This window comes from Actinia tenebrosa, unplaced genomic scaffold (genome assembly GCF_029948245.1).
Source record: "Actinia tenebrosa isolate PJP-AT-01 unplaced genomic scaffold, QUT_ActTen_1.0 PGA_scaffold4__44_contigs__length_22323623, whole genome shotgun sequence".
Taxonomy (NCBI): Eukaryota; Metazoa; Cnidaria; class Anthozoa; order Actiniaria; family Actiniidae; genus Actinia; species Actinia tenebrosa.
Genome location: NW_028292581.1, coordinates 21,646,277 through 21,668,872, shown reverse-complemented (window position 1 = coordinate 21,668,872; position 22,596 = coordinate 21,646,277). Strand labels below are relative to the sequence as shown.

The following is a 22,596-nucleotide window of genomic DNA, read 5'->3' as shown; positions in this document are numbered from 1 at the left end:
TGAAATGAATAAGCCCCCCCCCCCCCTCCCAGCTTAATTTAATAGAGGATTTACATATGAAGTAAAAGAAATCTTTAGTTTTATTCATTTCATAACCATGATCATGAACAACCTGTGCAGAAAATTAACAGAATAGCATATAATCAAATTAATTGTATCACCATCCACAAAAAAATGTCATGAGATACCCATCTAAATTAATCCTAATGATGCTGTCATCCCAAGATTAAAAAATAAATTTGGTCAGACCTGGTCAGTTGTGGACATCTATATATTAGACTAAAAATGATAGTATATTGCAGCCTCATTTACTATAGTGATTGTCATAGGATTGGACCAGTACATCAATACAACAGTGCAGCTTGTCGGTTTAATTTAATTTTAATTTTAATTTAGTCTTTACAATGAAAATATAGAAAGGAACAATTCAAAACAACATCCACTCCTTGTATAGTTTGAAAAATAATTCATTCCTATCCACCTTCCTTCTTCTCAGGACCAGCAGACTACCTTTTCATCATACACCTCTACCTATAGACAGGAACAAAGAAACTATATTGTTATTACATTTAATTATCCTTTTCCTAATTAGTATGTAAAGAAATTTCTTCCTAAAGATTATGGCTGAGGCCCCATTGAGAGGTTGGAATCCTAATAATAATTATAAGCTTATAACAAATTTCTCTAGAAGTTCACATCAACTGAAAATTGTTTCAACAATTTTGGAAACCATTTATTACAGACTGTAAGTAGCTAGATTATTATCTACCTTGGGCAGCTCTAAGAGCTATGATAGTTTTTATTTCTTCCATGGTTTGTAACCCTTTAAACTTCCTCTATCTAGTACCTCATATATATATATCCTTTCTTATCCATGCATTCATAGCACATAGTGTAATATTAGTTATTTACATAGTGAAAGTGAAAAATCTTCAAAAAATAATTTAAGGCCATAACTTCTGTTTTTACTTTTAGATTTTAATACAAATTAGACCTTCCTTGTCATTTCTAGAGTGTGAAAAGAACACGAGTTTACTGCATTAGCGTACAACAGTGAGCCAAGATGGCCGATTTAGGCATGACAAGTCAGCTGTTTGAAATTACTGTGTAAAGCCTGCACAATTTTTCAAGGCAAATGACTATGCCCAGTTAATTCTATAGCTTATTAGCTCTTAAATGATAACAAATAGAAATTTGGGGAAAAGCAAAAATAAATAGAAATTTTACTTTTTCTTACTCGGGGTAGCATTCACTGTAATGATATTTTAGCAATAAAAGTCTTACGAACTATGCCAGTATTTTTGGTGACAAAGATAAGCAATTTAAAAAACAACTACAATAAACAAGATTGAGGTGTTCAAGCTACCTTATATAGATATTTCAACAACCAAAAACTTGAAGATCTTGGTAAACCTAAACAAGGAAAATTACCCAAGATTTGAGGATATGCTGAGGTAGCTGGGATGGTCTTAATATTTCCTTTAACACCATATGCCACACAATTTTTCAGTACAAAAAAATTGCACACCTGTAAAGATAAAAGAAAGGCCATTCTAATAGAGGTAATTTCCATCTTGGGGAATAGTAAAACTTTCGAGTAAATTGACTTTGAATTTGAGTAAAAATTAGCTTACACGCAAATTTGGCCATCAAACATCCTCCTATTTCAGACGATCAGCTTTCAACTAAAAGTTATAATTCAACAAAATGAAAACATCAAAGAATAATTTCTCACCTTAAAGAAAGATTTCCTCAATTTACTGGTTAGATTTTAAATACAACAGGGACAAAGATAACCATGTCTTGAGGTTTTTCCCTTTCGGGCACATTTTGACGAGTGATTTATCTCCAAATAAAAGGACGATGTACTTGTTGATATGCTCATGTGCTAGTCCTTCGTCTCTAGTTTTGATCCTCTTTGAAGCTCTTCCATCGAATGCCTCTAAATTCTGAGAACGTTGATCAGAAAACCCACAGACTGTGCATTCCAAACAAAATGGCGTCTGAAACGGTCGGTACTTCATGTAAGACCCCATGTAATGGCACTATTATGCATGGTTCTACACTGTATACATACACGATATAGGATATACTTATAATGTTACTTATATCACTGTATTCATGTGTATTCACTGTATTTATGTGTATTCATGTGTATTCATGTGTATTCACTGCAATCATGTGTATTCACTGTATTCATGTGTATTCACTGTATTCATGTGTATTCACTGTATTCATGTGTATTCACTGTATTCATGTGTATTCACTGTAATCATGTGTATTCACTGTAATCACGTGTATTCACTGTGATCATGTGTTTTCACTGTGATCATGTGTATTCATGTGTATTCACTGTATTCATGTGTATTCACTGTATTCATGTGTATTCACTGTATTCATGTGTATTCACTGTGATCATGTGTGTTCACTGTGATCATGTGTATTCACTGTTATCATGTGTATGCACTGTGATCATGTGTATTCACTGTAATCACTGCAATCATGTGTATTCACTGTTATCAAGTGTATTCACTGTATTCATGTGTTTTCACTGTGATCATGTGTATTCACTGTAATCACGTGTATTCATGTGTATTCACTGCAATCATGTGTATTCACTGTTATCAAGTGTGTTCACTGTTATCATGTGTATTCACTGTATTCATGTGTGTTCACTGCAATCATGTGTATTTACTGTATTCATGTGTATTCACTGTATTCATGTGTATTCACTGTAATCATGTGTGTTCATGTGTATTCACTGCAATCATGTGTATTCACTGTTATCATGTGTATTCATGTGTATTCACTGCAATCATGTGTATTCACTGTTATCAAGTGTATTCACTCTTATCATGTGTATTCACTGTGATCATGTGTATTCACTGTTATCATGTGTATTCACTGTAATCACTGCAATCATGTGTATTCACTGTTATCATGTGTATTCATGTGTATTCACTGCAATCATGTGTATTCACTGTAATCATGTGTATTCACTGTATTCATGTGTGTTCACTGTAATCATGTGTATTCACTGGAATCATGTGTATTCACTGTAATCAAGTGTGTTCACTGTATTCATGTGTATTCACTGTATTCATGTGTATTCACTGTATTCATGTGTATTCACTGTAATCATGTGTATTCACTGTAATCACGTGTATTCACTGTGATCATGTGTTTTCACTGTGATCATGTGTATTCATGTGTATTCACTGTATTCATGTGTATTCACTGTATTCATGTGTATTCACTGTATTCATGTGTATTCACTGTTATCATGTGTGTTCACTGTGATCATGTGTATTCACTGTTATCATGTGTATTCACTGTTATCATGTGTATTTACTGTATTCATGTGTATTCACTGTATTCATGTGTATTCACTGTTATCATGTGTATTCACTGTTATCATGTGTATTCACTGTATTCATGTGTGTTCACTGCAATCATGTGTATTCACTGTATTCATGTGTATTCACTGTATTCATGTGTATTCACTGTAATCATGTGTGTTCATGTGTATTCACTGCAATCATGTGTATTCACTGTTATCATGTGTATTCATGTGTATTCACTGCAATCATGTGTATTCACTGTATTAATGTGTATTCACTGTTATCATGTGTATGCACTGTGATCATGTGTATTCACTGTAATCACTGCAATCATGTGTATTCACTGTTATCAAGTGTATTCACTGTATTCATGTGTGTTCACTGTGATCATGTGTATTCACTGTAATCACGTGTATTCATGTGTATTCACTGCAATCATGTGTATTCACTGTTATCAAGTGTGTTCACTGTTATCATGTGTATTCACTGTAATCATGTGTGTTCATGTGTATTCACTGCAATCATGTGTATTCACTGTTATCATGTGTATTCATGTGTATTCACTGCAATCATGTGTATTCACTGTATTAATGTTTATTCACTGTTATCATGTGTATGCACTGTGATCATGTCTATTCACTGTAATCACTGCAATCATGTGTATTCACTGTTATCAAGTGTATTCACTGTATTCATGTGTGTTCACTGTGATCATGTGTATTCACTGTAATCACGTGTATTCATGTGTATTCACTGCAATCATGTGTATTCACTGTTATCAAGTGTGTTCACTGTTATCATGTGTATTCACTGTATTCATGTGTGTTCACTGCAATCATGTGTATTTACTGTATTCATGTGTATTCACTGTATTCATGTGTATTCACTGTAATCATGTGTGTTCATGTGTATTCACTGCAATCATGTGTATTCACTGTTATCATGTGTATTCATGTGTATTCACTGCAATCATGTGTATTCACTGTTATCAAGTGTATTCACTCTTATCATGTGTATTCACTGTGATCATGTGTATTCACTGTTATCATGTGTATTCACTGTAATCACTGCAATCATGTGTATTCACTGTTATCATGTGTATTCATGTGTATTCACTGCAATCATGTGTATTCACTGTAATCATGTGTATTCACTGTATTCATGTGTGTTCACTGCAATCATGTGTATTCACTGCAATCATGTGTATTTACTGTATTCATGTGTATTCACTGTATTCATGTGTGTTCACTGTGATCATGTGTATTCACTGTTATCATGTGTATTCACTGCAAATATATCATGCATGAAATTAAGATTCAGAAACCTGCCAATCATTATTTTTTTGTTATCAACCAAACTGTAGTTAGTAAAACAATTTTTTTTATTGGTTGAGCAAATATATCATGATTGTGATTGGATAGCTTTACACACCTAATACCTTATAAAGAAGCAGTTGGTCATTGTCTTCTTTGATCAGTACCTTATGCGGAAGACTCACTCTATCATATCAAACAAGTCATAAGTAGCCACCTTTTAACAATAAACTGACCCGGGACCAACCTTTTGGCCTTGCTTCTTCCTACGACGGACAAACGTCAAAACCTATTATAAACGGTTTGGTTGTATGAAGCCAAAGGAATACCTTATTTGGTTCAAATTCCACTTTGTCGGAAATCCCTAATTCTCCCATTTCACACCCCCATAATGCCTTGCGTTTTGGGGGGTTAACCAATCAAAAAACTCAGTGGCGGATCTAGACGTGGGTTTTGGGGGTTGCAACCCAAATGTTAATGTTAATGTCAAGTCCTAGCCTTCCTTTGCACTAGGTTTAATATTTGATGGCCCTGATCCCATTAATTCCTCTAATTAGCTCTTCCACCTTTCTTTAAAGTGCTAGTCTTACGAAAACTACACCATCCCTGGATATATATATAAATATGTAATTTAGTTTACTGTCCTAATTCTTTTTCGATTCGAGACTGGGAAGATGTTGCATTTAGCCTGTAAAGTTTGACCGTTTGAGTCCGCCATTAAGCGATTGTGTTCAACGTTTAGTGATTCAAAGAAAGTGACGTCATACGCGCAACCCTTCAAAATTCGCGGCTTTTCACAATGTATATTTACAACTAAATTCCGATCACTTTTGATTCAAAAGTGAGCCTTAAACCAAGTCATTCTTTCTTACAGAGAATACTGTAAAGTAAGTGTGGATAAAAAGGATGCCCGTTGCGATAAAACTAGCATTTTAAATGCTATCTAAATTAAAGTACATTAAATCGATCACAGACGACATAATTAAAACGCTTTCATTTTATTAAATAACCCCAAAATTGTACACCAGAAGGTCACTTCTCTTCACTCTATTACACTGGGATATCAGGAATTAAAAAGGGGATATTGTGAAATGGCCGAAAATGGTAAAGAGGAGAAGATATTCTCCAAGAGTGCCATTTTAGAGAGCGGAAAAACCGGACGCATGCGCATTAGAGACTATTTTCATGAGCAATCCAATATGGCGGACGAAAGGGGGAAAAATCTGTCTCTTGGAAAATTGCTCTGAAAACGGACAAAAACGCAGCAATGACACTCAAAACTTTTCAAAACAACTCATAATTCGCCGGATCCCTTGATCTTGGTAGTTGTTTTGAAGCTTATTGTCGACTTGACGCCAAAATAATGAATTTTACGTCTTGATTGAGAAGGACTTCGATCGCATCTCCTAGTGTTCGATGACAAGTGGAAATTCTTAAAATATAAGGACAGACATGGATATATAAGCTTCATACTTCGGCAAAAGAACAATAAGTGAATGAACTTAAACATATCAAATAGCATCCTAAAAATTTTGAAACCATTTTTCAAACGAGGCATTTGAACTCGACGACACGTTGCTTTCGGCATCATCATCATCGACCTTTATAATCCAGCATTAAAAGTGCTAGACAGGGTCTGGACTTTGAGTAGCAGACGAGGATGGCATATGGGGCAGTTGCGAGGAGTGCGAGCAGGCATGCAGAGGACGTGGAAGAAATGCCTACAAGTCAGGGTTAGTGTGTTGTCGCCTTCGGTTCCGCTCTGCTAAATCACATGCTTTTTGTGAGTCGGTTCTCCTTCTCCCCAATCATATCCAAGTGGAAGACTTCTTTGGTCCACAGTAGCATCAAAGTAAGGTAAATAATATGGCTGTTAAAATTCATGTAAAATCAAACAATTTATCACAGTATACATAATTGTTTGTGTTCATCTGAGTTTGTAATTTAAATACTTAAACACAAATTCGTTTTACCTGGAATTTTTTTCTCCCTTGGTAGTTTTACTGTACCATCTCCACTGTTCCGAATATCCCTAAGCGGGTCAATGATGCACTCTGCAGCAAGGCAACAGAGAATAGTCCTTGTGCCTTTGTGTGAATGAATGAACTTAATTTACAAAAAAATAATACCTAAATTATAAAATATATATGGGTTCTGCTGAAACTAAAAAACTATCTTTGCTATCTTAGGTTTGGCCAAACAGCCCAGGAGCACATCGTACTGCAAACTTCTTTATTTCTTGTGTGTCATAAAGAGGATGGCCATTGTCATAATAATGCAAAGTCAGCTCTTAAAGAAATCGTCGGAACAGCTCCCTAAAGATTGGTGCTGCCACAAACATTTTTGATTTATTGAAACTGAAAGCTCAGTTGAGAAAATTCAATAAGGGTAAATATATGTATGTATATATATAGATATAGATAAAGCGATATGCAGAAATTCTGATCCAACCAAGTATGTAGTATATAACTATATAGGGGTAATAAGGGGTAATGCATTATGGGTAATAGACCAGCGGGTTCAAAGCTAAGTACCCGGGTACCAAAGCGTTGGCTGGCCTACCGAGTGTGAACAGCGCTAAAGTCAAGAGGCTGGAACTTTGTGTTCATTTTTTAATACCTCTACACTTTTAGGAAAAACTGTCATATTGTAAACGGTTTTATTGATGTAAAGTAAAACATTGGAAGTTTTGCAATGGTCGAGTTTAAAATCAGTTGTGAAATCGCTCTTCTTGGAAGTTTTGGTTGAAGTGAGCTCAATTCTGAATTTGTTCTTCGCTTACTTATATGTGCCCTTCTAAAACAATCAAACACTCCGAGGACAGCAAAACCAAAACAGTCGGTAATATGACTTATGACAAAAGTGGTACAAAAATTGTTCATGAGCTACTCTGGATAGGATATTTTGCTTTATTCCTAGTCTACCATGTTATTGTTATTGAGCGTCAACTTAGTCAAATTTCAATCGATGAACAGGCTGAAAATAATTTCTAGATAAACGAAAGTTAATCTTACTTGAGAGAGGCATATTCTTCCACCTCACCTCTGATTACTTAGTGATTCTTTGTTGTTACTTTTTCTTTTGTTTCTCTCTCTCTCTCTCTCTTTTGGCTCAAGCTATTAAAAGCTTTGCATTTTATGCAAAATAGGTTCACTCACGAGATTGAAAGTTTGAATATTAATCATAATTGCATTAAAGCCGTTTGTATTAATTAAAATTACGTAAAATAAACAGCAGTTTATATTGAAAATAACGCCGACTGTCGAGTTATAGGCAGGGTGAAAATTCTTTTTCTGGTTGGAACAAGCGCAGTTTGTTTTGAAAGGTAACTTATCTTAAACAAAACGAGAGCCAACGCTTTGGTACTTTGAATCCCACTTTGAATCCCGCGAGGCCATTACCCATAATGCACCCTGTGGGGATAACCAGAGGGTAAAAAACCCTCTTATTTTGCTGAAGGCTGATCAGACAATGTTGAAAATACCTTGTTTGGTATCCAAAGACAAAATGAAGAAATAAAAACCAGAAAAAGATAGAAGCTTAAATACATTTAAGGCAAATTTTAAACATTTTTTCATAAGTTGATACATTTTCTGTAAGACCAAAACTCTTCATGATCTGTACATGCAAAAATGACTTGAATAAACTGAATAATGAAAAAATGAATAAACTGATAATCAGTATTGTACAGATAAAAGCAGGTATAGTATAAATTCAATTAAGAAACCTTCCAATTTGGGACAGTTTTTTGATTGGTTACCCCCCAAAAACACAAGGCATTATGGGGATGTGAAAGTCAAGGATTGTTTAAACACAAAGGATCTTGGTCATCGGAGGGGGTCAAATCAACACAAATTCACTGAAAATAATAATTGTTCTAAAACCCGTATCAATCCACGAAGAGAAGTACAATAGCCAGCAAACGCTCAGAATATTTTAAGTACATATCATATCTCAAAACCAGGCCATTTTAGATTAAACTGTTTCGCTAGGAGCAAATTTTGTTGAATTTTCTATTGGATTTGGTGATTGTATCACCCACATAAAAGAGCAGTGACATCCTAGTGAAATAGGCCAATTGGAAAACCATTGTCAGGTTGGAAAGGTTGAGTGAAGCTAAGACTGAAGGGTGTTCTGGGTAGTCTATATCCTAGTTATTTGGAGCATGTTTGCATATACAGACATGTACACAAAGAGTAACAAAATTCTTTATTTGCTAACTTCAATTAGACTGTGTTCAAGAGCTGCAAACTTCAATATGCATAATATTAGCATCATTGATTGGTTACCCAGGACACCTTTCAGTCTTAGCTTAGATAATTTGACCGTTTCTGAACATGACAATTTTTTCAATTTGGTGTACCAGTATGTAAGGTCAATAAATGTATGTATGTGAATATGCATAAACATGTAAAAATTTAAATTGCCTTTAACACTATATTCTCAGTATTGATTCTGCATAAGGTGGGCTCTTTACTGGCCAAAAATAATCATATAGTTTCAGTGGTGCATTTTTGGATATATAAAAATAGGAATGCTTTCCAAATATAATTTATCTGTACTAGTGATATTTATCCTGACATCACAGTTACTGGAATATGACAAGGATAGACCTTCATTACTAAGTTCAAGACATCACTCAACTATATAATTTTTTGGGTGAACAGCTTACCTCTATATCAATATACTGAGAATATTATCAGATTGCATAGGCATTTCTCTGATTTGTTGAAGGTAAGCCTAAAAGGGGGATTTAAGTTTTTATTTCCTGTTTATTTTATTTTTACATGAGAGCTTTTGCTTCATCATGCTGTTTTCTTGTTGAAACTCCCCTACTTGATGTGCCAAATGAACATTTGCCCTTAGAAGTGAGTGATTGTGCTCTTCCTAGTTCCGTTATCCTCTCCTGCATCTCTTTTTATCTCTCTTTTCCTGTGTCTGATTTGTTTCCTTTATTTTGCTAATCAATTTCCAAATTAATTATTTTCAGTTATATAACAATGTTCATTGCAGGTTCTATAAAAACTGTTTGAGATTAAAAGTCTTTAGGTCAATATATTATAGAAATGGTTTTACTGTAAATAAGAAAAAGCTGTCTTACTTGAGAACTTCAATAAAAGTATAGCCCTTCAGTTTGTGTCTGTCTTTCTATTTTCTTATGTAATGGTGGTCAGGAACACATTGTCTAGACATGTTGCTGTTTTTTTACATAATTATAATAAGAAAGAAATATTAATGCTTTTCCCCATACCTTTCTCGTATTTCGTGGACAATACGAATCCATAGACGTGATGTGACTATTTTTATCGGCGTCACTCAGATGCCCAGAACATGTTTGTACCCCTTTTGGTTGGGCTTATCTCGTCAAACACTAATAGGCGCTGAGGGCAGGGACAAGTGAATCATTGCAGGTCTTTTCATGGACAAGATAACAACAGGTTTTGTTGTTTTTTTACGCTTCAAATGGTAAAAGAACACTGAAATAGAGTACTCGAAAGGACTATTAAAGGGCTTGAAAAAAGGCGGGAATTTTAATGTCTTCAAGATAAATGAGGACGAATGGTCCAAGAAAATTGATGTTTATCATTAATAAAAGAACATTTCACGCTCATCAAACTCAAAATACAGTAATTTAATATTATTGAAGGGCAATAAAACAAGTTTTCCAATGGCAATGCTTGGCAAAGCAGTGTAGGTAAACTTACGTTTATTCGGCCCACGTGTCGTGAGTTCAAATGCCTCGTTTGAAAAATGGTATCAAAATTTTTAGGATGCTTTTTGATATGTTTAAGTTCATTCACGTATTGTTCTTTTGTCGAAGTATGAAGCTTATATATCCATGTCCGTCCTTATATTTGAAGATTTTCCACTTGTCATCGAACACTAGGAGATGCGATCGAAGTCCTTCTGAATCAAGTCGTAGAATTCCTTATTTTGGCGTCAAGTCGACAAAAAGCTTCAAAAAAACTACCAAGATCAAGGGCTCTGACGAATTATGAGTTGTTTTCTAAAGTTTTGAGTGTCATTGCTGCGTTTTTGTCCGTTTTCAGAGCAATTTTCCAAGAGACAGATTTTTACCGCCTCTCGTCCAAAATAGTCTCTAATGCGCATGCGTCCGGTTTTTCCGCTCTGTCGATACAGGTTATGATGAAGATTATGTGTACGAGATTCAGATGATGATGTCAGTATGTCTGAATCTTGAACTTAGGCTTCTATAGTGGTTCTCAGTAGTAGTAGTACGTAGTTGACCAAATTATCCTGTTAATTAACACAAGTTTGTTGCTGTTGTTGTCCTTTAATTGACTTCAAATATCAATAGACCGATTAAAATACGGTATAGACTATAGATTTACATGTGGAAAACAAAACCACTGGGGCTTGGCAGAACCAATGAGCCTGAACAGAATAGTCTAATTTTGGGGGGAAGGAAGCCCATCTTACAAATGTACAAATTGCCCCATTTGTGTAGATATTCTGTTACTCCAATGGTGTAAATTTGACTAGTTATGAAACAATACACAAGCACAGAACAATTCTGCAAAGAAATTACATGGCTCACCCCTTGAGTGTATCAGGTGTATTATATTTTCTCACCCACCCCTTTTTGTGCATATGAAAATTGTGGCCCACCCTCCTATATTTCCAGCCCCGTACTCTATGACCAGCCTTCCTTTAATTATTATATTGTCTTCTTTGTTTTTCTCTTTTCCTCTGTTTCTTGTCCTCTTTGTGTTCTTTTCCTTTTACCTAATATATTAAAAATTGACAAAATGATAAAAATTTATCCATTTACTGATATTACTTTTATATGTTCAGATAATTAACCATGCAACTCAAATATAAATTTTCACTTATCCCAAATATTTTTCAACTTCAAAGCAAATTTAGCTTTATATTTTTTAATTGGCAAAGGCCATAAACTAGCGTTCGCTTAGATGGCTCATTCACTGTGATGATCAACACATCTATCAAACTCTTTAATGTTGGTATGAGTTTAGAACTTAATGGAATCACTGCATTCTAGTCTAATGCTTCATATTAGCTGCATGGAACATATGAAATTAACATCATTTTTTCCTCACCCAAGTTAAGGTCTCATTTAAGGTTTTATGTGACGGTTGAGCGTAGCTTTATTTTTAGGGCTTATGCTTATGTAAAGGGGCGGCGGAACTATGTGGCACGTGCCCCCACCTCTCCTCCCCCCCCTCCCCCCACACACGCAATATTAAATATAAATATAAATGCATAGATGCAGTGCCCCCCCCCCCCCCCCCAAAAAGTTTAGCTTTCGCCGCCCTGCATTGGGTCTTGGAGGGTCACATTTGTGAGGTCATGTTCTATCTCTTGCAATGTGTAAATTGAGAATAGGAACAAGGCGTTGTTGTTGCTGTTGTTTTTTTGGTTGATGTATTAATTGACAATGTCAATATTATGTATAATCGCCATCATTTAATATGAGCTCAAAACATTTAAATACAAAACATACCTTTCAACTCCCCAGGGTGCAAGGAATCCAAAAGTATGGCAGTTGAGCGATGGCCTACTGTTGAGGAAAAATAATCAACATTGCTTCAACGACCTTTTTAGTTTGTGCTTTATTAGTTCTTACATGTCAAATTCTTCAAAAAATGGATTTCTATAGTTTAAGGAGTAGCACGAACCCTTATCGTACCTAGTTTTAGTCCGGTTTATATGTTATATGTGTTTGTTAAACATTTAAATAGTGAGACTTAGTCAGATACTTTAACGTTATACCAAACAGATGTTAAAGAATGGGAATACTATTCAAATACCTTTCTCAGGAAGTTTCACATCTGTCTGACTGTCATCTTTAGTATCGGCTATGTGGGATATTAAAATTACACGAAAAAAGCAACATTTAATCAGTGATTCATTTTTATATTACAAAAAAAAAACCCTGACAATTCATTCGTTAAGCAAGTTGAAAACCCACATTGACGACCTCAATTAGCTCACCATAAGAGTCCAAGTAGCTCAGTGCACCTGACCTAAAGTTATTTGAGTCACTATATATATACACCTACTTGCAATAATGTTGTTACTAAAAGTGTCCAACACTTAGCACTATTTAGTGAGTAAATAGCGCTAATTCAGCAATAGAAAACAATAGGATTAGCATAATGTAGCAGTATTTAGTGGTATTTATGTTACACACGTGTTTTAATCATTAGATTTAGTAATTTAGCGAGAAAGGAATACATCAAAAGACAAAAGAAAAAGTTTAGCTTCATTGATCTTCTTTTGTTTTTTAATATAATTCCTATCCCACTAAATCACTAATGTTCTGTTGCCGTTTGATAACGTTCTTGAAAGTAGGTGTATAGCACTCAACGGCATGGAATGTAGAAAGGTGATAATTGTAGTATTGTTTAAATCTTCTTATTGGTCGAAACACGAAAAATGGAGGAAAAGTATATTTTTTGTGATATTTAACTACTGACAAACTCCCTTTTAGTCTTTAAATCCCTTTAAATCTTCTGTGCTTCAATACGACAGAAATTCTATGTGGGGGGGAAAAATTTGAGGCTTTTTCTTTCTATTGTTTTCGGGTGTTGTGATTGGTTGAAAACCTCAAACTCACAAGCAAACGTCTTAAGAAGCGACTTTTAGTTCATCGGCTTTAGTGTTGCCTGCGGTGAACGACAAAACAACATCTTTTTGATTAAAATGAACACATGTACATAAATTACAAGTTTATAGTTACCTTGCTCACAAGCATCGACATCAGCTATGTGATCATCGGCTTTAGTGTTGCCTGCGGTGAACGACAAAACAACATTTTTAAAATTCGATTCATTTGTAAGTAAAAACACAAAAAGATTCACAGCTCCCAACTCCACAAAAGTTAAAAAAATATAGAATATGCATCCCGAGGGCCGCAGTCCCGATGGATGTATAAGCTTATTTCCTCTGCCATAATAATAATTTATAGATACCTCGCATAGCATCGCCATCAGCTGTGTCATGGTAATCAGCTTTGCCTGCAGTGAACAACAAAACAACAACAAAACAACAAAACAACAAAACAACATTTTAAAAATTCGATTCATTCACGTATTTTATCAGTTCACAGCTCCCAACTTCTTCACAGTACAAACATATATGACACACATACCTTGCGCAGCATCGTTATCAGTTCTGTCATCATCAGCTCTACTACTAGTGTAAATGCCTACAGTGAACATTACAAAACAAGGTTTAATGATTCATCACTAAGTAAAAAAATGGACAAAAATTTACAAATTTTTCGTGCACTTTTTGATGATTTTTGTCATCAATAGGAGGACAGACATATAAAGTTGTCATCGTTGAGCGCGCTCTTTAATGTTATGCTTTGTTTTGATCGCTAGAAAAGATAACATCTTATCGTTATTTTTGTTATAGTATTGTAAAAAAAAATTGACATCAGAGTTTTGTGTCTGTCCTCTTAGGGCCTGGTCGTTATTTATCGAGAGGGGTAAATGATGCTTATTAGGGAGTGGGTCAGCATTTTTCATGCATGGTTCCAAAAAAAACATAATTAATGAACAGTCCCATAGAAATATATTAAATAAACTAGATACCTTGCTCAGTATCCTCTTCTGTATGATCATCTGCTTCAGTAGTGACACCTGCAGTTAAGTGACAAACCAATATTAAATGATTCATTTTTTAGATTTAACAAAACTTTGCAACACATTAGTTAGTTTACTGCTCAGACGCAATTGCGACATTGCTCACAGTTTTACAGTACCTTAAAGAGTACTATGCGAGTAGAGTTGTTTGTTTGACTGAGGTTACGGAAAGTTATTCATTCATTCATTTTATTAATTACAGATAAATATTCATAATAATTATACTTATTAGAGTACAAAGACTAAAGGTATGCAACACTTTGCACTATTTAGTAGTAAATAGTACTAATTAAACAATGGAAAATAATAGGATTAGCATAATTTAGCAGTGTTTAGTGGTATTTATGTTACACAATTTCAGTGTTTGTACTCTTTAGATCACTCATGAATAATTCACAAACTTATGGTCCAATTGGAGCCACACGTCACGTGCATGGACCTTTATACCCGATAAAGTCCTCTCTATTAGTATTCAAGTGATTTTATATAAAGACACATGTGGTCTTTATATAAAGACCACTACTCTAATACTATGAGGATGACTTCATCAGGGATGAAGTATGCATCCAAGTTTAGATGAAGACTTAGAGCCTCATCAAGGTCATAGTCAACCCTTAAAATCTTTGACTAACGTGCCTGTCTTTGCCTTGGCACGCAATATCCAACATGTGGGAGCTTCTATTTAATCTGGTTGCGCATGGCATGGCCGTGACGTCAAATCTCTATCGAAGTAGAAAAATCCATGTTCATGACGTGTATGGTGGCTCCAGTTGAACCAAAATCTTTTTTTATTGTTCACGAGTGTCTTAAGCAGTTCAAAAAACTCGTAGATCGTGTTTTATCAGGTATAAGAGCACTCGGCTACGCCTCCTGCTTTTATACCTCATAAAGCACTCCTACTCGTTTTTTAAACACTACATAAAACATTTTGATTTAAAGTTAATAAATAATGTGGCTTATACCTGTAACAATGTCTATGATTTCTGAGGGCACTTTCTTAACAGGAACCACTATGCATGTCTTCATCTCAGACTTGCCCTCCACATCTTTACCACGGATATTCTAAAGTGAAGAATTAATGATTACATAAAAAAGAGATATGTAAAAGATGCTATATTTCAAAAAGAAAGTTGGTGAAAGTTTTGTTGTTTACCGACTTGAAATGTATTATAGCCGGGAAAATAATGTCAGCACAGAAAAGATATGATGAAAAATGTGCAAACAAAGTTTGGAAAAATATCATATCATTTTGACCTTTTGCTGATTGAATTCATAGTGCATTTCGGGCTTGGTATTTAACACATGAGAAATGGTGACGAAACCTTCACAAAACGTTTTTTGAAATAGCTGTATCAGACTGCAAATCTAATTAATATAATTTGTATTTATCAACATAAAAATCAGGACAATAATTAATAACGACATAACAATGTAAATACAAACCTTGAAATTTGTTATGTGTGAATCTGGATGCACCATTCTAACTCTCTGAGTTTTGGCACCCTCTATTCCCATCAAAATTTGCTTTGACTTGGTATTCATTGCTCTGTCTATAGCCATGAAATTAAATGCCAATCCATCAACTCCACCAGTTACTTTAATACATCTGGACAAAACTGCAATCTGAAAATGCAAAATCATATATCCCTAAGACAAGGCAAAATATTTTCTCCCTCGATCAATTTCTCGTTTTGACAAGGTAAATAAAGCTGACAAATTAAGGCACATGCTTAATTGGTTGAAAGTTAATTGATATTGTTTTCTCCTGAGCTTTGATTGGCTGCAAGTAATAAATTTCAGATGAAAAATGCGAATGATAATGAATCCAAATAAATCATTACTTTGGACAGGATAAAATTAACTTAACATAATACCATTGTTGCTTGACAATTTATGGAATTCTAGAGTGATGATCGATATACTAATCCTGAAGCGAGATGACGTTTTACCCTCGTCTCTAGGCCATTCCTTTTGACATTGCTTTTGTTCTTTAATTATGACTATTGTTCCTGTATTCTCTAAGGAATCAGAAATTTTAATATGAATGAATTTTAAAAACTATTATGGTATAGAGTCAGTGAAACGTCATCTCGCTTTAGGCTTAATATTAAAGATTGCTTATAACTGACATGCACTGAATAATCCGGTGTGTTCCAAAAACCAGTTCCCTCACCTCATGTTTGCTTAAATCATTAATCAATTGTTTTAAGGATGTCCAAAAAGAGTGGAAATCCAACTTCTGATTATCTGCAGCATCTAGCTGCATTTTTGGGCTAGCCCTGTCATACAGGGCTTTTACGTACGGGAAAAGCACATTACTACAATATTCCCATATTAGCGGAATATCCTGTTGAAAACCAGCTCTTTCCATTATCTAAATGTTAAAGAAGGCAATATTGCAATTAATTAAGATACATAATTAACATACATGGCTGTGACATACAGGGACTTATTAACTATTAATATGACATCGGTCAGGAAAATTAATATTCATTTTTGAACAGGCATCAGGTCGACAACGCTTGTCTTACTGTGGGACTTGGCAGGGCAGCCCTAATCATCACCCAATCCCACCCACTTCAAAAATGCTATAAGGTTTTCTAACATCTATTTATACTAAGCTATGCAATGTATGGATTATAGATATTAATATTTATAAACTAGTGATGATGATATAATTAACTCGTTCCTTGAGCAGTGATAATCATAATATGGTCTTCCAAAGTTAAATGTCAGAGTGCATTGTCATACATGAATAATATATTTATCCTGAACTTCAGCATTGCAAGCTGATGCAACCAAACCTTCAAAAATATTCCACCCCAAAACAAAAGCATTAAACAATTTTCTGTTTCAAAAAAAGGAATATTGATAAAAAATAGAAGAAAAATACTTACATCAAAAGTAAACCACAGTAATGTAGTGTAGGTGTCTACACACCTTGACTTCGCAATCGCTCTGATGACTTTCTGGGCGATTTCCTCCAGTTCTGTACTTTCATCGCATGCGATGAAAGCCTGAACACTTGACAAGCACTCAAGGAAGGAGGAACTCGCCCCATCAATAGCTTTGTTTAGGTCTCTCTCCATCGCCTTTTTTTGACTGTATTCGTGACAAGGATCTGGTGTCTGAAATAGCACCAGTGCTTCCCTTGAAAAAATTCTAAAGAGTGGAAAATGTTCAAGTAATTTAGCTTTCAAATGACAAATTCTGTTATGATTATATGGCAATCCTCTAGCTACCCTAAATGCAAATGGAGTAAGTTTTTAATTACCTCTTATCATTACTGCAAGCAAAATTTGCAGTAATAATGGGTGGCCTTATTGGGGCTCCATCCGAATAGCAGGTTTGTCTTCCAGCCTATATGACTGTATAGATTAACAAGAAATCAACAAGGGTTTAAAAAAATTCATGCTATTGCTTATGTATTAAATGGATAATAATCAATACCCATTTTGAAACCACAACATAATACACAGCAGCAGATAAGAAAATAATTTAGTGACATAAATTAATTGATAACATTAACCTACCCCATTAAATAACCCTTGTACAACCTCTGCAACATCTGATGCGGAACTAGGATCATCCCATCCAAATGGCATGTGGTTCAGCGTTGCCATTTGGAGCGCCTTCTTACCAGTGTAGTCTAGAACATGTAAAGATGAAACATTTGTTGTAACACTTACCAATAATAATAATGATAATAATAATAACAACAACAAATTGAAATAAAGTTTATTTGAGAATATGTTAGACAGGAGGGGTAGGGGGCCTGATCCCCCATGCTGTTGGCTCTATAGCAAAATCCTTAGGATACAACCATGAAGGTGATGGCTATTAATTTAGATATTCATTCATTTCATGGTCACCCACACAACAAATCATGTGATATATTAATGTAACTATTTGTAACTGTTTGTAATTATTATAATTGCCTTCAACTCCAAAAAATTCAAAAAAGGATGTATGTTGCAAATGATAAGTGACATACACATCAAAATCATATTAAAAATATGAACGTGTCAAGCTAAGTAAACATGAAACACCAATCATAAGTTCTTATTATATTACGGTCATATAGAATTTGACCCAAAAAAACACAAACTATTAGGGACTGTTATACATGACAATTATTTTACCTCTTATGTTTTTGTCGCTGAATAGGGACATACAACAACGTAAAATTGTTGACTTCCCAGTCTCAGTGTCCCCAGTTAGTAGGACTACTGGGCACGATGAATTTTTTTTGTGAATTTTAGTATACCCAAGTGACATCACAGCCCCCCCAATTGCCATGCATGCGGCCGGGTAGTTGTTTACCATTAACCTTTTAATAGCCCCAATCAGACTAGTTAACCCTTCTTTTTTGGGCTCTTTTAACGTTTCCGATGAAATAGGGACACCTGAAACAAATAAAATATAGATTATAGATTTTAAATTTCCGAAAGCCCTAGTGATAGACAACCCAAAAAATTAATATCAGGGATGATATCCCTTATTTTCTGATATACTTTTGATGTACTTGACGTATATATGCGTACAAAAGGATCAGAATTTCTGCTTATGGGTGTATATATTTTTCTAGTTCTTTTTCTAGTTTTCTGTTTTGCATATCATTAAATATACTGAATAAATTAGGTATCGTATAAATGTATGAGTACAACCTTCTGTAGCATGAGGTGGTATTCTTGAAATGAAACCCCCTTCCCCTACTCGAAATCATTATGCTATATCTGCCCCAGATAACTTGTCAGAAATTAAACAAGAAAATACTCTATTTACACTTCAACATTGTATATTGAAAATGTGTTCTTACCCTTGGGATCGGCAATGCAAATAAGTCTTTGTGATGGTTCAAGGAGACACTTGTTCCTCACATTGAACTGGACCTCCTCGTCCACCACAAAAATGTCACCTTTCCATGATGGAAACTATGAAATTATTAATATATGACAATTTATAAGATCAGAACTCATTAGTGCACACTGGGCTGCTGGGCACCATCCGTATTTTATACTGCGTTAATGTGTTATTGTGAACCCATAAATTAAAACCCAAATTTTGTCATATCAATTTATACCTTTCTGACGACCTTTTTGGGAACGGCAGGGTTTTCTTGCCGTTTCTCATCATGTAATCTAGTAAGGCTAAACATATGGGTTGCAAGGTCAACCGATCCAGGGGCGTCTTTTGGTATCTTGTACCACAGTGAATTTTTAGAAGTGTGCTGCAGTGCACTAAACACAACTTGTGAGCTGCAGAGCTGCTGCATGGAAAGAGCACAGTTCCTGTAAATTATATGTAATTGGTTACAAGTTAGCATGGGATAATCATATAAAAGGCAATTGTATATTACTTTTTATTGAGGTGGTCTGGTGGTCTTATACAAAAACAATGAGCATTTTGAAGCAAATAATGTCAAAATTCAAAACATCTCATTCATTGTAATCTGCAATCACTGAATCACAATTTGAATGATTACTTTTTCTAAAGGTTCTTTTTATTTCAGACATGATATGTTTTCGATTATATGGAAGGAAACAACAACAAGGAAATCTAACAATGTATGGTTTAAGGAGTTAAACCAAACCAAACTTAAAAAATAAAGAGATTAAAAAATCATAATTTCTTTTTTGGTGATATGTTTTACTTATTACCAAAATTAAATCTACAATAGTAAAAAACTCATCTTTTGTGGTTTGAGTCCTAAACAAACTATTTAGAAACAGTGTATTATTTTTTTCTTTCGTCAGTAGTTAATGTGTTATTTGGTTTCAATAACCACCACTTTTTTCTCCTTCGGGTTCGGGTTTAATAATACCATGACAATTTTGGTCTTCTCTATGACAATATGGCGGAATTTTTTTTTTTTTTTTTTCAAAAAAAATCATTTGATTTTACTGTAAATGTTCAGAGGCCAATTTTGTTCATTTTGTTTATGTTTATGTTTTTTTGTTGTTTTCTATTTCCTTTACCTGGTTTTACTTTCATCTTCTTTTCTTTCTTTGAGTGGAAAATATATATAATATTTGTATAATGGTGAGGAATGAGAAGACACATGATTACGGATACAAATGAATCAAATACATAATTCCATAGGGATCCTAATTCTGTAAACCTAACGCTCACGTTAAATCGTTGTATTGCGATACCATCTTACCATCATAAAAAATCTTACCAAGTCTTGGAGTTGCCACTGTCTACCATCCTTAATTCAAATACGTAGCCCCTCATTTTTTCCGACTCGAACTTGTCGACAACTTTGACCACAAAATTGGTGGCAACAACTGTTCTATTGCTTTTTTGTTCTTTAAACACAAGACAATTGTCTTTTTCGAAAAGACCAGCGGCCGTACTGGGGGAATTGGATGTATTCTGAAAAGGGAAAAAAATGTGTATTTTAAAAGTCGATGCTAAAAACAGAATGGGAAGCGGGATTTGCAGTTTTAATAATTTGGGGATTGCGAGATTTGACTGCCTTTTTTGGAAAATTGGCAAATCGTTTTTTTTTTCCATGTAATAAGTTTAGCATACATTCGATGAATACAAAAAATAGCATACATTCGATGATATGGCAAGCGCCTTCTATCAAATATATAATAATTGATAATTTGTGCCCGTAAATTGATGTTTGTTTTGCAAAAAAAAAAAAAAAAAAAAAAAAAAACTGTCAACATCGATCGTTTCCTAGTGCGAACGCATTTTTTTAAATCTTAGGGATGGACCATTAGCTAATTAGATAGTTGATGGTGGGTTGCGTAAATTCCCAAAAAATGTCGAGCAAGCACTTAACCTCAAAAGAAAAAAGAAAAAAAAAAAAATCGTGCAACCTCTTATGCTAGAAGTAAAATATATAAGTGTACGAAAATATGACGTGGAAGGGTTGAGCCAAAAAAATAATTATCATGTAATCAAAATTATCTAATGATCAATCCCTTACAAAAATTGTCTCGCTCTACCAAATTTCAAAGACGCCGTCGGCCTGCTTCGAAGCAGGACCAAATATTTTTCAAACGTCAAAACTGTCAGATTTCTTAATCCCTTACAAAATCATATATATGCATTTTGCGCTCATACGGATCGCGAATGGATTCATCTCAACCCGGTAATAGGCAACAAAACACTAAGTCAGATAGAAATGGCGCGCAAACTACAGGCATTTAATATAGCTACAACTATTCAAGCAGTGAAGCAAGCAAAGAAGGCTTGAAAGGCCAGAAGTAGCCAATACATATCCAATACGGCTGAAATATTCGTCGCCGTCTTCCATTAATTATTCGAAGCACAATTTGGTTTTGAATTTGCTGGACTCTCAAAGGACAAAGCATAATCATAAAGTTGTTTCTGCATGTAATAAATCCGACCTTGCAAAAAAGCGAAAAAGAAAAATAGAGAGGTGAAGAAACACGTCATGTAGTGTCACATTATGATTGACATATGCTTCTTGCGGATCAGATTTTGGTATCTTGTAGTGCGAACACAACAGGCCAAACAATTTTTGTTAAAGTTTTTCATGAATCAAAGGACTCAGACAAATTATGTCGGTCTAGTGTGAACTTCCCTGTGTCACTTTTTTTTCTTCGAAACAGCATGTTTACGTTCCTGGGCATTGTTATTTTCATCTACATTTTAGGCAACTATTATCTGGAGTTCTTCATCATCCCCTTTTCCCCCAATGAAATATTCTGCTTGCATTATTCTTCATCGACTAATAGCCAGATTCCACATTCTTAGACAACGCGCTTTCTCCCTTGAAGAGCATGGTCAACAATAGCCGCTCGAGAATTCAATTAAATTACTCCATTACCATAAAGAATAGATAAATGTATTCAAATAGTCTATAAATGAGCGCCTACGACAATTGCGAGGAACTAAAAGTTAGTACAAGTGATATTTATGGCTTGAGATAACAAAAATCCACTCACACTTTTGATCCAGAAGCAAACTTGCCGCAACTTCCCACAACGGGTGAAATAAAAACTTAAAGTGTCCCCAATTAGCTTATTATTCTAGCTAAATAACTTGACACTCTTAATAAAGTTTATCTATCTATCTATCTATCTATCTATCTATCTATCTATCTATCTATCTATCTATCTATCCTTCGTGATTTTCAACTTTGGCGTTTATGCACGTGCATCGACCCGGGCACTTTTAAATCATATGTTATAAATTATATTTGTTTAAAAAAAATGTTTTTAAATACAACACCTGGCTATCCAAGTCTTGAGAAGAACCTTGATTATCTTGAGAAAAGCATTGATTATCTTGATTCATTTTGTCTAAAGCGTACACGCAAAAACG

The 22,596-nt window shown here is 34.6% G+C and overlaps 1 protein-coding gene and 3 long non-coding RNA genes across 6 annotated transcripts; 1 reads left to right on the top strand and 3 right to left on the bottom strand.

The window, feature by feature from the left end:
* Nucleotides 1-362: 362 nt before the first annotated feature.
* On the bottom strand, nt 363-2,034 carry LOC148907478 (uncharacterized). The gene is made up of 3 exons (XR_016121195.1): nt 1,736-2,034; nt 1,367-1,528; nt 363-531 (listed from the first exon to the last, which is right to left on the bottom strand). It is a non-coding gene; the product is annotated as an uncharacterized LOC148907478 (long non-coding RNA).
* Nucleotides 2,035-5,636: 3,602 nt separating this feature from the next.
* LOC148907476 (uncharacterized) lies at nt 5,637-10,742 on the bottom strand. Of its 2 annotated transcripts, none has more exons than XR_016121097.1 (2): nt 9,906-10,742; nt 5,637-6,741 (listed from the first exon to the last, which is right to left on the bottom strand). It is a non-coding gene; the product is annotated as an uncharacterized LOC148907476 (long non-coding RNA). The 2 variants fall into 2 exon arrangements; XR_016121096.1 differs by lacking the exon at nt 5,637-6,741 and adding an exon at nt 9,407-9,614.
* On the top strand, nt 6,371-9,786 carry LOC148907477 (uncharacterized). The gene is made up of 2 exons (XR_016121095.1): nt 6,371-6,511; nt 6,844-9,786. It is a non-coding gene; the product is annotated as an uncharacterized LOC148907477 (long non-coding RNA).
* Nucleotides 10,743-10,929: 187 nt separating the features above from the next.
* On the bottom strand, nt 10,930-20,914 carry LOC116297266 (uncharacterized). Of its 2 annotated transcripts, XM_089036572.1 has the most exons (16): nt 20,471-20,914; nt 19,373-19,580; nt 19,109-19,223; nt 18,432-18,695; nt 17,823-17,938; nt 17,564-17,649; nt 17,187-17,451; nt 15,733-15,912; nt 15,252-15,351; nt 14,239-14,286; nt 13,791-13,847; nt 13,612-13,656; nt 13,380-13,430; nt 12,448-12,495; nt 12,141-12,197; nt 10,930-11,401 (listed from the first exon to the last, which is right to left on the bottom strand). In XM_089036572.1, the coding sequence occupies exons 1-16, from the start codon at nt 20,806-20,808 to the stop codon at nt 11,334-11,336; spliced, it is 2,046 nt and encodes a 681-aa protein (XP_088892698.1). In that variant the 5' UTR covers nt 20,809-20,914; the 3' UTR covers nt 10,930-11,333. The 2 variants fall into 2 exon arrangements, with proteins under 2 accessions (XP_088892698.1, XP_088892699.1); XM_089036573.1 differs by lacking the exons at nt 10,930-11,401; nt 12,141-12,197; nt 12,448-12,495 and adding an exon at nt 12,548-13,305.
* Nucleotides 20,915-22,596: the final 1,682 nt, after the last annotated feature.

What these genes read in the sequence shown, in the direction of transcription:
- LOC116297266 (XM_089036572.1), bottom strand. Translation starts at nt 20,808, where the DNA reads ATGGAAAAAAAAAACGATTTGCCAATTTTCCAAAAAAGGCAGTCAAAT. An exon ending in CAGCGACAAAAACATAAGAG is followed by an intron (nt 17,939 to 18,431) that starts GTAAAATAATTG and finishes TACATGTTCTAG; the next exon opens with ACTACACTGGTAAGAAGGCG. An exon ending in TACTGTGGTTTACTTTTGAT is followed by an intron (nt 15,913 to 17,186) that starts GTAAGTATTTTT and finishes TTGCATTTTCAG; the next exon opens with ATTGCAGTTTTGTCCAGATG.